The 17149-nt window shown below is 51.2% G+C and overlaps 1 protein-coding gene across 3 annotated transcripts in view; it reads right to left on the reverse strand.

Annotated features, from left to right (window-relative positions):
• ELMO1 (engulfment and cell motility 1) overlaps positions 1–17149 on the reverse strand; it is a 545070-nt gene that overhangs the window by 321996 nt on the left and 205925 nt on the right. For 2 of the 3 annotated variants that reach the window (XM_055132311.1, XM_055132316.1), the window contains exons 10-14: positions 14749–14827; positions 10692–10736; positions 9688–9738; positions 7044–7166; positions 5692–5823 (exon numbers count right to left, since the gene is read on the reverse strand). In XM_055132311.1, the coding sequence (XP_054988286.1) occupies positions 5692–5823; positions 7044–7166; positions 9688–9738; positions 10692–10736; positions 14749–14827 (430 nt within the window). The remainder of the gene's footprint in view (positions 1–5691; positions 5824–7043; positions 7167–9687; positions 9739–10691; positions 10737–14748; positions 14828–17149) is intronic. The other variant, XM_055132324.1, reaches the window with a different exon arrangement.

The raw sequence follows: 17149 nt of genomic DNA on the forward strand, positions 1-17149 counted from the left end.
AAATGACAAAAGTTATGGGCAAAAACAAAAAAGACAAACTACTGAATGGTATAAAATATTTGGATACAGCACATAAGATAAAGGTCTAATAAATAAAATATGTAAAGCACTAACAAAGCTCAACAGAAAATAACACCATGAAAAATCAGTAGAGAAAATGAACAGATACTTCTTGAGGAAGATATATGGGTGACCAGTAGGTATCATCACTTATTTCTAGGGAAATACAAATCTAAACAATGTTAAGGTATATTGCACCACCCCACTAAGAACAACATAAATCAAAAAAAACGGGGTGGGTGTGTGGGCTGGAGCGACAGCACAGCGGGTAGTGCATTTGCCTTGCATGTGGCCGACCGGGATTCAATTCCCAATATCTCATATGGTCCCCCGAGGACTGCCAGGAGTAATTCCTGAGTACAGAGCCACAAGTAACCCCTGTGCATTGCCGTGTGACCCAAAAAGCCAAAAAACCACAAAAACAACAACAACAAAAAAAACTGGGGTGGGGAGGGAGTGGGGACAGCGACACCAGGAGGAAAACCCCTTCACTGTTGTTGGGAAGGCAGCTCTGTGGAAAGCAGTATGGAGATTTTTCAAAGAGAAGTCCCATATGACCCAGCAATCCCGCGCACCTTCCATCTATCTCCCAAACACAATCACATTGATCCAGAAACCGTTCACCATAGCCCCTCACACACTAGCCATGGTGGCCACAGGCCCAGGGTCCTCAACCAGGGAAGGCTTAGGGACTGTGGCACATGGAATACAACAAAGCTCTGAAAGCAAGAGGACTGGCAGCTCCCCAAGTGTAGGCAGAACCGGAGAGCAGCCTGGTGGGCAGAGGGCCCGCGGCAAGGACAGATGCGGGATGACCTCACTCACCCGTGACTCACAGAGAAACAGAACAGGCGAACAGCCACCATGAAGGACGCCAGACGCCAGGCCTTTGATTGCAAAGCAGATTAAGAAGAGTGAGATGGGTCTGTGGAGCGGGTGGGAAGAGGGGGTGGACTGGACGTGAGGGAGGGACCATAGGGGAGGGCCCTGGGCACTTTGGTGATGATGGCAGTGCAGCAACTCGGTCCACCAAACCCATAAGCATTAACACTGCTGGCACCAAGCTACTCGAATGATTATAAAAAGTTATAAAGGGAAAAGATGAACCACAGACATACTCATTTTTATCAGGTGGAACAGGATAAAAATCCTTCAAGAGAAAAAAACAAAGACTGTCTTTGTTTTTAGTTGATATCATCAACTAAAAACAAAGACAGTCAGGTCCCACGGGAGGCCGGGCTAAGAGCACAACTCGACATGGGCAGGAAGCCACTTGCCGGGTACTGGTCATAAGGAGGGACAGGGCACAGCCGTGCCCTGCTTTCCAGGGACATCAGTCTGAGCCGAGACTCCCCTTCTATCCCGCCCGCCCACACCCACGCGCTTGCATGTGTGCATCCCGAAAGGAACACTGCGGCAACCGGCCGGCTGTAAAAGCAGACTCGCTCCCGGGTGGGATGCCCCACACGCCCCCAGACACCTCACACTGAGGTTTTAGAATCACACGGCAGAGAAGCCTGCTGTGCCAAGAAGGAACACATGCCCCGTCTGCTCCGAAAGGCGTCAGGCTGCATCACCCGGGAACCAACTGTTCTCGCTGCCACGTTGGAAGAGCAACTCTGCAGCTCGGGAAACTTACGACAATTTCAGTGACATGCGGTTCCTGAGAGCAGGGACCAGAAATGCCCCCTGCAGGGTGCTCCCCTCTGGGCAGAGGGACCGTTCAACCACCAGAAACCAGGTAGCTGGTGGCTCAGCTGAGGGCCCCAGAGACCGAGTGACGAGGGCCAAGCACACGAGCTCTCAGGAGAGAAATGGAACTAAAGGCTAGGCCAGGAGAGGGTGGGAGACGAGACGAGGGGAGGCAGCAGAGGACAGGACCGCACAGTCGTGGGCACCGGGTGTTGAGGATGGGCGGTCACTCTGCCCACCAATATTATAAACTCTTATTAACCAGAACTATATTTAAAAAATGTCAACCCAGGCCCAGAGGCCAGGGAGAGAGAGAGAGAGAGACCAAGGTGGGAAGCTCCTGCGGTGCACGAGGCTGACCCTCGATCCACTCCCTGCACTGCTACGGCCTCCCAGAGCTCTGAAAGAAATGGACCCTGAGCACAAAGCCGGGAGCTGTCCCCGATCCCTGCTGGGTGATGGCCAACACCCCACCCAAATAAGCAAATCAAATAAAGTCCAGGCCCAGTGAACTCCAAAGGCTTTCACACTGCCAGAGCGTTACACAGTGGGGATAAGAGAGGTGAGAAACTGCAGCTTCACTCTAAAAATCTAACTTTTCTTCTAAGAGAACCAGATGAATATTCAGCTCTGAAATTGTGCCCTTTTCCTTTATTGTCTTCTCTTTTTCCTTCTGGTCCTTGAGTCACACCCGGCAGTGCTGAAAGCTGACTCCTGGCTCTGTGCTCGGGGCTGACTCCTGGCTCTGTGCTCAGGGATCACTCTTGGCAGGGGACAGAACCCAACACAGCTGCATACAAGGCTGCACAACCTCTCAGGCCTGCCCATGAAATTTCCCCTGAAGAAGTCCCTGGGAGGAACCCAGTGAGGCGTTAGGCACAGTCCGCGTCCCGCGAGCACAGGAAGACTGCAGCAGGAGACCAACAGGGTCACAGCGCCCCCTGCACGGAGCTGCCTTCAGCAGTTTTGCAAGTGGCCTCTAGGTGGCGCACTGAGCACGTGCTTGCCAGTGGAGCCGCCTGAATATTCAAAAAGTGAAAAATCTGCTTGTTGAAGTTCTCAGAGCATGTTCTGCTCTGGAAATCACTGCTACTTGGTCTTCCCAACTGATACCTCAACCCCGAGTGCAAGATGGCTCTGAGAAGCTTCAGGGGAGGACTAAAAGGGAAAACAGAAAAAGGCAGAGGGTGCAAACGCAGAAAAATAAAGGGAATAGACACTCTCTCTTAACTGTTCTCATTCAAGGTCTCTGCTCTGTAAAATAACTTCTCAAGTCCTTACAGAAGGAACCTCAAAAGAGCTGATGGCCTAAGAGCACAGTAACTCGAGCTTCACTCTAAGGAGGCGGTTTCTTTGTACGACACTCGTGGTGCACAGCACCCAGCAGACAGGACTGAGCACTCTCTCTCAGCCCTTGGCCCGGGGGCTGCTAACACGGCGCTCCACTGAGCAAAGCGCTCAGGTACCACCCTGGGGATTTCCCACAGGCTCGGACCTGAAGAGAACGAGTCCCTATTCCTTGGGGCCGGTTCTGCCACAACCCAGGGCCCCCCAAGTCCCTGTTCCCAGCCCCCTGCCTCACAGCACGGCCAGGAGGGGGCCTGACGAGGTGCATTCCGGGAGCCACATGCCCAGAATGAAAGCATCAGGACCTGGCAGAGGGGGTGAAAGTGGGCACAGAAAAAGACCTACGTCTGCGTCTTGTCGAGCTCAGACACACAGAAAACCAGGTGTTCACAGAACAGGCCAACGGTGTTGCTGTGGGAACTCTGCACACAGCCCCTCCACCACACGGCGAATCAACAAGAGCACTGTGGAAAGCACGGGCTGAGTCTGCCCCCCCCCCCCCGGGGTGGGGTAGGCCTGGCACTGCGACGAAGCTTTCCAAGCAATGAGTACTCGCAAATGAAAGAAACGAAACTCAAAAACCTGGGGAAACTGTAGTTCCCGAGGAACACAGGCTCCACCCACAGTCCCGCGGCCTTGGCCAGGCCCGCCCACGCGGGTGGGTGACAGCACAGAACCACCAGTGCACGGCAGGGGCACGGGAACGCCTGGCCAGCTCACCTGCCATGGAACTTTGTTAGAAAAACATTCTTTCACAGGATCCAACTGCTAAAGGACTCCACTAGGGGCCAGAAATATAGTGCAGCGGGGAAGGACCTGCCCTGCACACCGCCTCCAGTGGGGAAGGACCTGCCCTGCACACCGCCTCCAGGGCTGGGTTCCCCAGCCCACAAGGAGACCCAGAGACCATCGGGGTCATCCCTGAGCACAGAGCCAGGAGTGAGCCTTGCGCAGCAATGGGTGTGGGCCCAGAACAAAGACTCCAGTACAAGATCCAGGATAAAACTAAGGGTATGATAGTATAAAAATGCCTAATACCTCCCTAAAGAACATGTCAGAGCAAAACAATGTCAAGTATTCTTATTTTTCATTTTGTATCTTAAAATAGTTGAGGTTTTCCGCAAGTTTCAGGCTTACTCCTGGCTCTGTGCTGAGGAATCACTCCTGGCAGTGCCCGAGGGACTGCAGAGGTACGAGGAATCGAACCCAGATCAGCCACACTGCACGGCGATCACTAACTGCTGTACCAGCTCTCCAACCTCTTGAGTGTTTTCTTATAAATTATCCCTGCGATTCAGTGGGAAATAACCGATGTTTGTAGAAAGCAGTGTGGTGCTATCAAAGGCATTAAATGATTTCAGGGAAGGTGTAGGCTATAATGGGACCCTGGGTGGGGAGGGAAGGAGGTTCACTACAGACTGGGGCAGAATTTCGAGACATTGACACATTCTCAAGGGTCGGCCTGAGCTGTGCTCCTTGGTATTGAGCAACAAGACATGGTGACTGATGCAGAAACACCTTCAAGGGCGATTCCAACAAGAGACAAGGCAGCCCCCAAATAGATACCGCATGATGCCAGCCTATGGAAACAGCAGCTGGCATCCAGTCTGCAAAGAAAGATCCTATCCACTGTAAGATTATGCCTGTTGATTTCACCAGGTGGGGCTCACTGGGTGACACTCGAACAGGCAGGCCCGGTTTGGCCGAAGGGACGGAGGAATCAGAGCTCTAGGCACTGTGTAGCCAGGGGTCCCGGGGCAGCCCCCCTGTACACCCAGCTGTGCCCAGGGGCCCACGAGATGCTGGGAATGAAACCTGAGTCAGGAGGTGCTGGACACCACTGTCATCTCTCTCGGGCCAGATCTTTTCACCACTGAAGCAAAAACGTGGCTGCTATAAAGGATGGAGGCTAAGGGCAGAGGGAGGAAGCATGCCCGTCCTCGGCACCCTGGAGCCCGGAGCCCCACTGAGAAGGCCCAGAGAGGAAACAACGAAAAACCCAGCTCACACCGCAGCATTTGCCATCAGTCAGCCCCAGGTCACCGACAAACAGGGGGCAACGGAGCTCAAGGAGGACCAAGAGCAGCAGAGTCGGCCCGAGACAAGCTGTGTTCCCGTCACCGGGCTCCAAGGCGGGTCCAGAAAGCGCCTCGTTGGCATTCACAGCCATCAGAGCTCCCGGGAAACCTCCCACTGGCCCGCCCATCTGGTTGGCATGGAGGACACTCTCCATTCAACGCCGATAGGAAATCGATGTATCTGAGCCAATGAATCACTGCCCCGATAATAAGATCCATACCCTAGCTGTCACAGCCAGTGACTTCACACAGGGCTCGGCGTGCCCCGTGAACTACATTTAATGACGTCTCAAGGCGCTCCAGGCTAACTGCCCTGGGTTACACTTCATCAGAGCCGGATAAACAAACTCCACATTAGTCACCCTCTGTGCAAGTCCTTCCGTTTCACTGCAGCCAGAAAGAGCTTTGCACGGATCCTGCTGAAACGAGCTACACATCTGGAAACTGTGGGGAGAGTTCCACACGCAGCAAGGGGACCACGCGCTGGCGAGGGCCGCGGCGGCCGCATACTCACAATGAAGCCGAGCTTCTTGTAGTCCCGCGTGTACATGGACTTGCGCTTCTCCACGCTGCCGCTGCTGTTGCTGGGCTCGCACTCGGCGTCGAACGCGATTCTCCGAAGCTCGAATATGATGTCCCTCTGGGCCTGAGGGGGCGAGGGAGAAGCCGAGGGGCGGCGGTGAGCGGCTGCCACCGAGTCACGCGACAGGCCGGCGGTCGCCAGAGGCCACGCACACAGAGAGAAGCCTGGCTGCCCTCCCGCTGCACGGGGCCATGCCGTGGGCACTGTGCATCCCAGGGGCCAGCCGCCCTCTGTGGGAGCCGCACGCATGCAGGGCTGCCCTGCTGGGCTCTGAGGCACTCAGGCTTCAGGACACCGTGAGAGACAAGGGCCCCTAAGCCGCCCTGAGAAGTGCCCTCAGAGGGGAAACGCCTTCAGGCTGGTCTGAATGGCCCATTTCATTGACTTGAGCACAAAATGAGTGGGGTGAGCTGTGACGCTCTCGGCCAGGGCCACCCCTCACATAGCGGCAAGGTGCTCATGGCCAGGGGATCAAGACCAGGAACGGGCCTGTTCCAAGGCCGCTCAGGCCTCGCTATCGGTATAATCTCCTGGCCTCGTGCCACGGGTGAGAGGCCGAGCATCTCCACACACATCGTGGCCACTTCACATGTGCCAGACGTCAGGCCCTCCGCAGTGCGGAGTACTTCCCTCGGCTGTGCGGCTTAACTTAGCGTGGGCTGCGTCTGGCTCCTGACAGCCCCAGCCCCTTCCTCACACTGACAAGCTCACGAACGCACGCCTTCGGGACAGAAGAACTTTCCAGGCCAGAGGAGGTGACATGCCCGTTGATAAAGATGCAGCTGCAGGATGCCGGGGCCGTCTCCCTGGCGCTGACCCTGCCCACCTGCGCCCCACCACCTCGGCACCACCCTCCTGGCTGGGAGCCCTGAGGGAGGGCGTCCAGAGGGCACTGCCTCTGGCCACAAAAGTCAAACTTCTTTGCGGAACAGGAGCTGAGTATGTTTGATACCTACTTACAGTATATCCAGCAGTTTTATTCTCTAGAGCAATGTAAGATTGAAATCTGTGTCCCAAGTTTTGAGATAATACAACCGTCTACATGTTAGTGCCTCTGAAATAATGTCACCCTCTAAAATCTCCAGGTTCAGGAGTGGCTGAAGAAATAGGTCTTTGCCTTTTTCTGAAATACAGTTTGATTGGTTTGTTGGTGGTCACATGCCAGAAAGTTTGGAGAACAATTTCCTCTGGAGACATGAATCTCGGCTCAGCATGACGGCGCCCGCCTCCAGCACCCGTCCCAGGAGCAGGCACCCCTCCCCACACTGGCCAGCCACACTCACCTGGTCCTGCGGGTCCATCTTGGTCATCATCCGGTCCTCCAAGAGGTTGAAGGTGAGGACCTGCAGCACGTAGAGCTGGTGTGCCATTTCATTGTTGATGGCCCGCTGGGCCCGGATGACATGCTAGGGACAGAATTCACCAATAAATTTGTTTTTTAAATTTATATATATATATATATGCATATATTGCACGGCAGAGCCTGGCAAGCTCCCCATGACATATTCGATATGCCAAAACCAGTAACAATGATAGGTCTCATTCCCCTGACCATGAAAGAGCCTCTAATGTGGCACTGCTGGGAAGGATGAGTAAAGAGAGGCTGCTAAAATCTCAGGGCTAGGACGAATGAAGACATTACTGGCACCCACTCGAGCAAATCGATGAACAACGGAATGACAGTGATACAGTGATACAGTGATATGCGTATATATGCATATATATATATATATATGTACATATGGAAAAAGAGCAAGCCAACAGCAAAAGTGAACCTCTGCCATTACACCATCAGGTCAATGATAACCTCCAAAGTGTCCATGTGGAGGCTATAGTTGAGGATATAGTTGAGGACCAGAAGGGCATGGCGGTGCTTAGATTTCATCAAATTCTCTGAGTCAGAAGACTTCGGGCCAGGAACCAGGAATGACCCCCTGGGTTTAGGGAGCACCAGGAGAGAAGAGGAAAGGAAGGAGAGGAAACGAGTGCTACGTGCACACACACCTCCAAGGAGGAGATGGAAGGACAGCCTGCACACAGCAGGGGAGCAGCTCTGAGCCTCTGTAGGGCCGCTACCTACCCCAGGGCTGTCCCTGCAGGAGCCCGCCACTGGGATGGGCAAACATTTCAGAAGTGACACAGGAAAGCAAAGAACTCTCGGGTTTGCAGTGAATGCAACATCATGACAAGCAGGAGTGATTCCAGGTGGCAATTAGAGGAAAAACAGAACAGCCCTTCTTCAAAGCCGCAGAAGCAAGAGGGAACACATGGACAGCGGTGGCCAGAGACGGCCTCAGCGCCACGAGGGCTGGGTCTGAAATGGAACTTAGCACTTGGGCCTAACACGTGTCTTCTTTGGCAAAGACCTCGGTGGGCCTTTAAAGTTCCAAATATTTGGTGGATACATCAGAACAGCCATTCACATCATGTAGCTCCAATGGGACACACCCACCTGGCTCTTGAAATCTTAGGAAAATCCTCTGGGAGCCCCTCACCTGGCCGTGAGCACCAGTGGAGGGGCATGGCTAGGGCCCTCCTAAGGCCCCAAGCCTCATCTCAGGGTGAGACCATCCTGGCTAAGACAATCAGTGGTGCCCAGCAGCTCTGAAGGCCCTCCACTGCCCCCGCGCCCCACACTGCCCAGACAGGCCTGCACATCACCCCATCATCCCCCAACAGACATGAGATGCCCAGACCAGCAGAATCCGAGCACTGGACCCACTGCAAAAAATCAGTCTCTGTGCATTTCATCATCTCCACACGACTCGCCTGGAACACTTCATGGCTGAACCAAACTACTATATGCATTCCACATTCTTTCCATGGGACTGGTCTAAGATACTGTAAGCACAATTTACTTTTTTCCTAAAATTGGATACGGGTTTGCTGCTCACCCCCCCTGGACTGACTAACTTAGAAGTTGCCCACCTAGTTCTCTTCCCCTCTCTCTCTCCTTCTCTCTCACTGATTTTCTCTCTCACTCTGTCTCTCTCTGTCTCTTCTCTCTCTCTCTGACTTGGTCTGTCTCTCTGTCTCTGTTTGTCTCTCTGTCTGTGTGTGTGTGTTTATGTGTGTGTGTGTGTCTGTCTGTCTGTCTGTCTGTCTGTCTCTGGAGGCCAACGCTGTGTCACTGGCCAGTGGACTCTCAACAAACGGACTTCGCGCTGCCTAAACGATCTTGCTCCTGGTAAATTCTTCGATGACCCCAGGCTCAGGCTCAGGGTCTGGTTTCACGCATCAACTCCCAACCCTTTAGACAGTACCAATTAGAGACAGAGTAGGGAGAAAAATGAGAAATGGAAGCAATTGATGAGATGGCTTTAGGCTTTAGAACTCTGGTTCTGTTTGCTGTTGTAAGGTTTTTATTTTATTTTTATTTTTTTGGTAAGGTTTTTAATGTGGAGTGACTTCATTGTACTAGTATGTGTGTCTCTGACAGAAAGGGAAGGGGGAGGGATGGAGAAGGAAGGAGAGGGTGAAAAAGAGAAAAGGAGAGAAGAGGACAGATATCTGGTTTTGATGAGCAGGAAGGTCAACTATACACACCTCTTTCAGGCCTTGGTTACAAGTCAAGTGGCAAATAAAGATCCGGATATCTCACATTTGACTTCACTCAAACTGGCGTGTGTGTAAGTCAAATGAAAGTTAACATTATAGGTGTGTCACAAATCGCCCCACTGAGAGACTTCCAACTGCTATACTGTGGCTCCTTGTTCTTTCTCTCAAGAGCTTTCCAGAGACCCTTCCCCCAGCCAAACACGGGGAAGACTTGCTTATTCACACTCCAAAAACTACCATTTTCTTCATTCTCCTGCCCAGAGCTTCACCCCTGGGACGATGCACACGGTACGCCACAGACGAGGTACAGAGGACAGGAGAAATGCAGTGTCATCCCCCCAGCAAGACAGCCTCAGCACAGACACTCACCGTCAAGATGATGGATCGCAGCTGCTTCTGAGCCAAAATATTCGCCATCTCCTGTGAGAGAAAAACAAGCCCACACAGAGGTTCCGGTTAGAAAGATTCATTTTAGCATGGCACAGAATGCCTCAGTCATGGAGGGTGCATCCTAGCTGGCTATCAGCAGTGTTTCTCACGAAGCAATGGACTCACACAGCTGGTCACGTTCCAATTATTATGTTTTTATATTCCAAAGCCAAGGAAGGAAATACGGCACCTGCAAATGTCTTCCTTTCTTTGGCTTTTGTGTGTGTTTTCCAGGAATTTCCCCTTTCTAGGAGAAGACGGGTGCTGATACACCAGGCACCCTCCGTGAGAGCCGCGGGCTTCACTGGCAGGGTCTGTCAGACGCAACAGGTTCCACAGGGCACAGACATGCAGCAGCAGAATCCCAATATTAGAGACCATCACTCTGAAGATCTGTCTTCTAATTTCTAACCTCATCTGTGCAAAACCGAAGAACAAGCTGCAGACACCCCAGGCCTTGAGCACAGGTGCTGAAAGTGAGCCCCAGGGCTTCGGGGCAAAGGGGGACACGGGGCAGTGCAAGCTCTGCACCCACACTCAGCATTTCTATGCCGTACTTGTGCCAGGGATGCTGAGTGCCTTGGCCTCCGGACTGGCCTAGGGGCTTTGCACGGGATTCTATGTAATTTGATGACTTATAGAGGCTTCTCTAGACATGGACAGACAGACAGTAAAGTTGAAAATGAGGACAACATGATGCAAATGTTTATAAGCCAAAATACTGCTCATATTCAGGACGATAACTGATTTTTGGTGAGGTAGAGGGAGCAGTTTGCTACTGTTAGAGTAGAGAACAACAATATTCTAATACCGAAACAGAACCAGGAATGCAACACAGGACAAGATAAAGCAGCAGACAGCACGGAGAATCAAGAACAGGCGGAGGAAGCATGAGAAAACACGCAGGAGGGGCTGGGCGAGAGCGGACGGAAACGCGGACTTACAGTCAGAGGACACTCGAGGATGTCCACACTGCTCTCCACACCCGCCTGGGGGCCAGGTGGTCGCCACCACAGAAGGGAGAGCAAGCAGGAGAGAAGGGGTGAAATACAGAGGATGCCGTTAGAGGTCCTCGCTTTACAGCAACACCCCCACTGGCCCACTGCACCGAAGAGAGGAGCACGTAAATACTGGGAGGTGATTCCAAAATTCTAGCCGTGCACAGATGAGGTTAGATGTTGTCTACAGGAGACCAATTAACGGCACTGTAAAGCATGATGTGTCAGTGTGACACTAAAGCCAGGAGGCAACAGCGACCCCGTATCCAACCTCACCCACTGGCTAGGCAGAAGGAACTCACTCTTGCACGGTGCACAGGGCTAGAATGTTCCTCTTTCTGGACAGAAATAGAAACTTTTCCATGGGCCGTACAGAAAGCAAAAGGCCAAAAAGTGTCTAGAGTTCTTTCAAATCTCTTCTTTTATAAAATAAAAATGTCTGCCTACTCAGTATCCAAAGATAACAGCCCTCTGTGTCTATTTTAGCCCATCGATTCATAAAATTTTAAAAACTTCAAGGGGATGATACATTTCTGACATTACTAGAGCAATTATTGTAATTGTCTGATACAATATTGATCTTTTGTTTAAGACTATGGGTAGGGCAAAGACACGGACAATCATTTTATATTTGTGTTCCAAGCCCAGGAAAAATGACTGGCACAGGTATATAATACATATTTGATTAAAGAATGAATTAACATTCTGTATATTCCAAGTAAACACCAGCTTGCTCAGAGAGGGAAACCAGAAAGATCCCTGTCCACGTTGTGTATTTGTTTGGTTTTTTTTGATTTTTTGCTTTTTGGGTCACACCCAGCGATGCTCAGGGGTCACTCCTGGCAATGTACTCAGGAATTACCCCTGGCCATGCTCAGGGGACCATATGGGATGCTGGGAATCAAACCCAGGTCGGTCGCGTGCAAGGCAAATGCCCTACCCGCTTTGCTATCACTCCAGCCCCGTGAATTATTTTTAATCCAATATTAAGTTATTATTTGAGTAAACTTGAAGATCCATGGTGAATACTTAATACCATTAAGATGGTGGAAACAGAGATGCAGATATATTGGCATGGAATGACGTCTACAACATCTTCTTGTAAAAGAAGCTTTAATAATGTATGTATTATGACGGCATCTGATGGAAATGGTGCACACAGGACGCACAGGTGAGGGCCAGTCTCAGGTATGAGCTACTGTCTCTGGGAACGCAGCTGGGCAGTCCTTCTGTTTTCTTTCTTTAAAAGCTGGGTTGTCTTGTTTTTCCACACAATTTTTTAAATAAATTATTTTAAAATAATGCTTATCAAAAGCCATAAAAGTCTGTAGATAAATCTGGATGAGATCTCACCAATATGTTGGTCATGAACATAATGAAGCTGATCACGGCAAGCCTTGGTCAGAAAACAGATTTGTTTGCTCATCAAATGCCAACCCCATCTCCCACAGAACAATAACCACTGATGTGCTCAGAGAATGGGTGAGGGCTCGTGTCGGGGGTCCTGGGCAAGCCAGGCCTCCTTCCGGCAGGGAAGCCAGCTTGTGGGTAACACCCCAAGCCAACCAGTTCTCTCTCTTGAGTCTGCCTCAGTTAATACTAAACAAAACCAGTGTTGGGACTGTCTGCTAAGTAACTAAAAATATAATCTGGTGGAATTTTTCTCCATAAAAGTATAAATAAAATGTAGGTGTTTAGAACCCTTCTGAACCCACCTTACAAGCTTTGAAATAAAGTAACCCCCCCAAATGGAGGACTAAGAATGTGTGTGGCTTTAAGTTGAAAAAAGAAATTAGAATATAAAATGTTTCCATGAATTTGGAATTGATCTGAGGTTGAGAGGGCTATTTCCGTACAGCCCAGAGTGAACGCTGAGATTCCTCTGGGTCTAACTGGGGGGAGAGGCGGGCACAAGTCTTCCCTGCCCAGAGTCTCTGCGTCTAGAGTCTCTGAGTGCTGGAGCACAAAGGAGCCTCTGACACGTTCCCTAGGACACTGTGCAGGTGGGGATTCTAGGAGCAATCTGGTCAAAATCTTTACTTGCCTGACTTGCACTTTCCTTATTTGCAAAAGTCAAAATAATAGCTTTCTACTAATAAGAGAATTCAAGAAAACATAAAACACCACGCTGGCACAAAACGCAAAAACTCTGAATAATATAATTTTTGGTGAAAAGCTTTGGTAAACTTTCTACTTCACAAACACTACTCAAAACCTTCTACTAAAAATCACAGCCGATACGTTATAGGAAACCAATCCCACACCGCCCCCAGGGGCATCACCAGCCTCTAGTCACCTCAAAAATAACATCACAGTTTTCTTTATCATGGACTCAAAAGCACTTTAAGACCCCTCTCAACTTACTGGAAATGCTTATAAAATTAAAACACAAATTATTTTATTTTGGGGGGAAAAAAATCAAGAAGATTTTCAAGAAGGGTATTTGTTCCATTCTTGACAAACAACAGGCACGAATTCTTCTAGAGCTCAACATTCTGCAAAGTCCAAGCTGATCTTCTATAGACAACTAAGTAAAGTACCTTCTAACTATTTATATTTCAAAGACAAGCTCAGTCACCAATGACTCTCTCTGCTTTCTGCACAATTATATTTATCTTTCTCAGTCTGATGGTTTTCTCAAATGGTGATAGCAATGAATGACCAAACTCGGTCCTGCCAGTCTCACTCCGTCTAATCTAAAAACAGAGCTTGAGATCCCCAGAGCTTGTGCCTATCATTCTACTGACAGCCCAATACATTTTCATTAGTGACCCCTGTCCCGGAGTCAAGGCTCCCTGCATCCACATCCCGATTCCCCAAGGTCATCTGAGGCCAGCTCAGCAGAGGGGCAGCAGTGCATGAGCAGTGAGGCCCGACTGTGCGCACCACAAAGGGGGCTTTCCTATCCCTGACTCCAACCACCGCAGGGCTAACATAAGCCAATCACGGTGAGCCTTGGTCAGAAAACACATTTGTTTGCTCATCAAATGCCAACCCCATCTCCCGCAGAACAAGAACCACTGATATATATGCTCAGAGAATGGGTGAGGGCTCGTGTCGGGGGTCCCGGGCAAGCCAGGCCTCCTTCCTGCAGGAGGGAGCACAGTGCAGGCTCCTCGAACCCCAATTCCACACGCAGGGCAGGGGCAAGTCCTCGAAGGGCCTGTAGGGAGCTCGGGCTCTGCAGGAGTCAGCAGCTCAGCACCAACATGGGGGGGCAGCCCGAGCCACTGTCCCACTGGGCACCCGAAACACCAGCTGCAGCCTCAGAGAGCCCGTGCAGGGGTCCAGCACTTGCTGGACATGTGGCTGCAGCCGCTGCCCGGTCCAACCATGCTCAGACGTGGGGCCTGAGCACTGGGCCAGAAACTGCCATGGACGGTGCCAGGTACTGACCCAGGTGCCTCAGCCCCTGCCCCATCTCTGGGGCCCACCCGCTGCTTTGCTCTCTGGGCCACTCCCCCCAGAGCTCAGGAACGGCCCCTGCTCAGCACCTGGGGATCACTCCCAGAAGTTTCCAGGGACCATGTGTCGGAGGGCTCAGACTCTGGGCTCCAGTGTGCCGAGCCCATCAGAAGCCCTTGGAGCCAGCCCCCAGGCTCTCTGAGCACTTTTCTGCTCTTGCTGACACAGAAGAAGGAAATGGGTGCTCAAGCTCCCGCCACCTCAGCAACAGAGGGATATGGTCACGCCAAGTGCCCCTCTGCCTACGGCACGGCTCCGTCTCCCGTTCCTTGCTGTGTCCACTCAGCTTTCCCCCAGGGCACACCCTTTCCCTGCAGGCAGACAGTGCAAGAAGGGAGAGGCCCGAGCTCCCAGTGCTCTCTCCACCCACAGGGGGTGCTCTTCCAACTGCCTCCCCATCTGTCTGCTCCTTTCACTCAGCCCTGCAGCAAAGGCCCTGGGGCAGGGACACCCACATCTCTTGTCTCCTCAAGGGCCTGCCCAGGTCCATCTGGTGGTACTGGCCCTGGGCAGTCTCCAGGCCACAGACTGCACTGACCTGCCTCCTCTCATCCGGGGCCTTGAGGAAGAGTGCGTTGATCACGGCGATGGTGTAGGTCTGGATCTCCTGGTCTGTCCTGAAATGCAGAGCAGCAGAGGTCAGGAGAGCTGAGTCTGGTTGGAGCCCCCTGGGCTCACCGTCATCTCCCCCACAAGAAGGGGCCAAGCAAGGGAACAGCCAATGGCCAAAGGTATCAGAACTAGACATTCTTGTACATGGAAAATACCTCCAACTCCATCAAAACATGCGGGGAAGAAATGAACAGAAGCTTCCTCAAAAAAGAAATACAAATGGCCAAAAGGCACGTGAAAAAATGCTCCTCACCTCTAGTCATCAGGGAGATGCAAATCAAAACAACAATGAGATATCATCTCACACCACAGAGACTGGCACACATTCAAAAGAACAAAAGCAACCAATGCTGGCATGGATGTGGGGGAAAAGGGACGCTCCTTCTCTGTTAGTGGGAATGCCGACTGGTCCAGCCTTTCTGGGAAACAATATGGACAGTCCTTCAAAAACTAGAAATTGAGCTTCCATATGACCCTGCAATACCACTTCTGGGAATATATCCCGAGGGTACAAAAAAGCACAGTATAAATGACATCTGCACCTGTATGTTCATTGCAGCACTGTTCAAAATGGCCAGAATTTGGAAACAATCTGAATGCCCAAGAACAGAGGACTGATTAAAGGAACTTTGGTACATCTACACAATGGAATACTATGCAACTGTTAGGAGAGATGAAGTCATAAAATTTGTTCATAAGTGGATAGACATGGAGAGTATCATACTAAGTGAAATGAGCCAGAAAAAGAGGTACAGACATAGAAGCACTGCACTCATTTGTGTGTGTGGAATATAAAATAGCATAATATGAGACTGACACCCAAGGACAGTAGACATAAGGGAATATTGCCCCATAATTGGAAGCCTGTCTCATGAATTGGGGGGGAAGGCAGCTGAAATAGAGAAGGGATCACCAAGACAATGATGGTTGGAAGAATCATTTGGGATGGGAGATGTGTGCTGAAGGTAGATAAAGGACCAAACATGATAACCTCTTAGTATATGTATTGCAAACCATAATGCCCAAAAGTAGAGAGAGAATTTGGAGAAAACTGTCTGCCATGGAGGCAGGGGGAAGTTGTAAGGGGGGGTATACTGGGGACATTGGTAGTGGAAAATGTGCACTGGTGGAAGGATGGGTGTTTGATGATCGTATGACTGAAACTCAAACATTAAAGCTTTGTAACTGTATCTCACAGTGATTCAATGAAAAATAAATAAATAAATAAATAAATAAATAAATAAATAAATAAATAAATAAGAACTGGACATTCTGTAGACAGAACTGAGCCTGGGGGTGAGGGTCTGGGAGAGGCCCTTGGCCCATTGGGGGGGAAGTGGGCTTTCTGCTGGGACAGGTCTGGCCTGAAAGTGTCATGACTGGTGTATAAAATCACAGCATCCTCCATCAAAGCAGAAAAGAGGGAAAAGGATGCAGAGGAACTGGTAAATGATACACACGACACCCTCTCAGCCACAGGACTGCAAACCATGGTGGGCTAAAAGTAAAGTAAGAGAGAAAAAGAGAAGAAGAGAAGAAAAGTATCTGCCATAGACACAGGACTGGGGGGCCCGGGGGCGCGGGCGGGAAACGGGGTGGGAAGTGTGTCCTGGTGAAGGAATGTGCCGGAGCACTGTGGGATTGAAACCCAGTCAGGAGCAGCTCTGTTGCTGGGTCTCTTATGGAGGTTCAAATAAAAAATAATCACACATTTTTTAAAGCAGCAGGCATTGACGGCACGCCAGCCCTGAGAGCACATCTCCGCCTGCACAGGCTGACCAAGAAGAGGGGACAGCAGCTCTGCGGCCACTAGCGGTCACCGAGCAGAGGTGTAGGCTGCATCTCCCACGCCCGTCTGCTCCGAGGCGCCAAGCGAGCGCAGGCTGGGTGAGAAGACGCCCTGTCTCCCAGTGCCAGCCCACCAGAGCGTCTTTAATCTCCCTCCACCCCGCTAACATCAAAGTACCAGCAGGGGGCGCTCAGGAGCACAGATCTCACGTGCACAAGGCAGAGCAGCGTGCACAGGGCTCATCCGTGGCCTCCAGCACGCAGGGCCCTCAGACAGCGCCGAGTGGGAGCACAAGGCAAGCAGGCATGAGTCTCCAGCTGGAGGGACAGCAGAGGGGACCCTGGGGCGCCCCAGTGCCTGTGGAGGTCCCATCCAAAAGGAAGGAACCAGTGGTTTCCAAGCTCATGATGGCACATACTCCAAATCCGATTCCCCAGTCCACACCTTCTGCTGTGTGGGATCTGGGGGCACACCTGGCAGAGCTTGGGGAGACGGCTCCGTGCTCAGAAGGCCAGGAGCTGCTGGGGACACTCCCGGG

The sequence above is a fragment of the Sorex araneus genome, chromosome 1 (assembly GCF_027595985.1).
Source record: "Sorex araneus isolate mSorAra2 chromosome 1, mSorAra2.pri, whole genome shotgun sequence".
In the NCBI taxonomy this organism is placed as follows: Eukaryota; Metazoa; Chordata; class Mammalia; order Eulipotyphla; family Soricidae; genus Sorex; species Sorex araneus.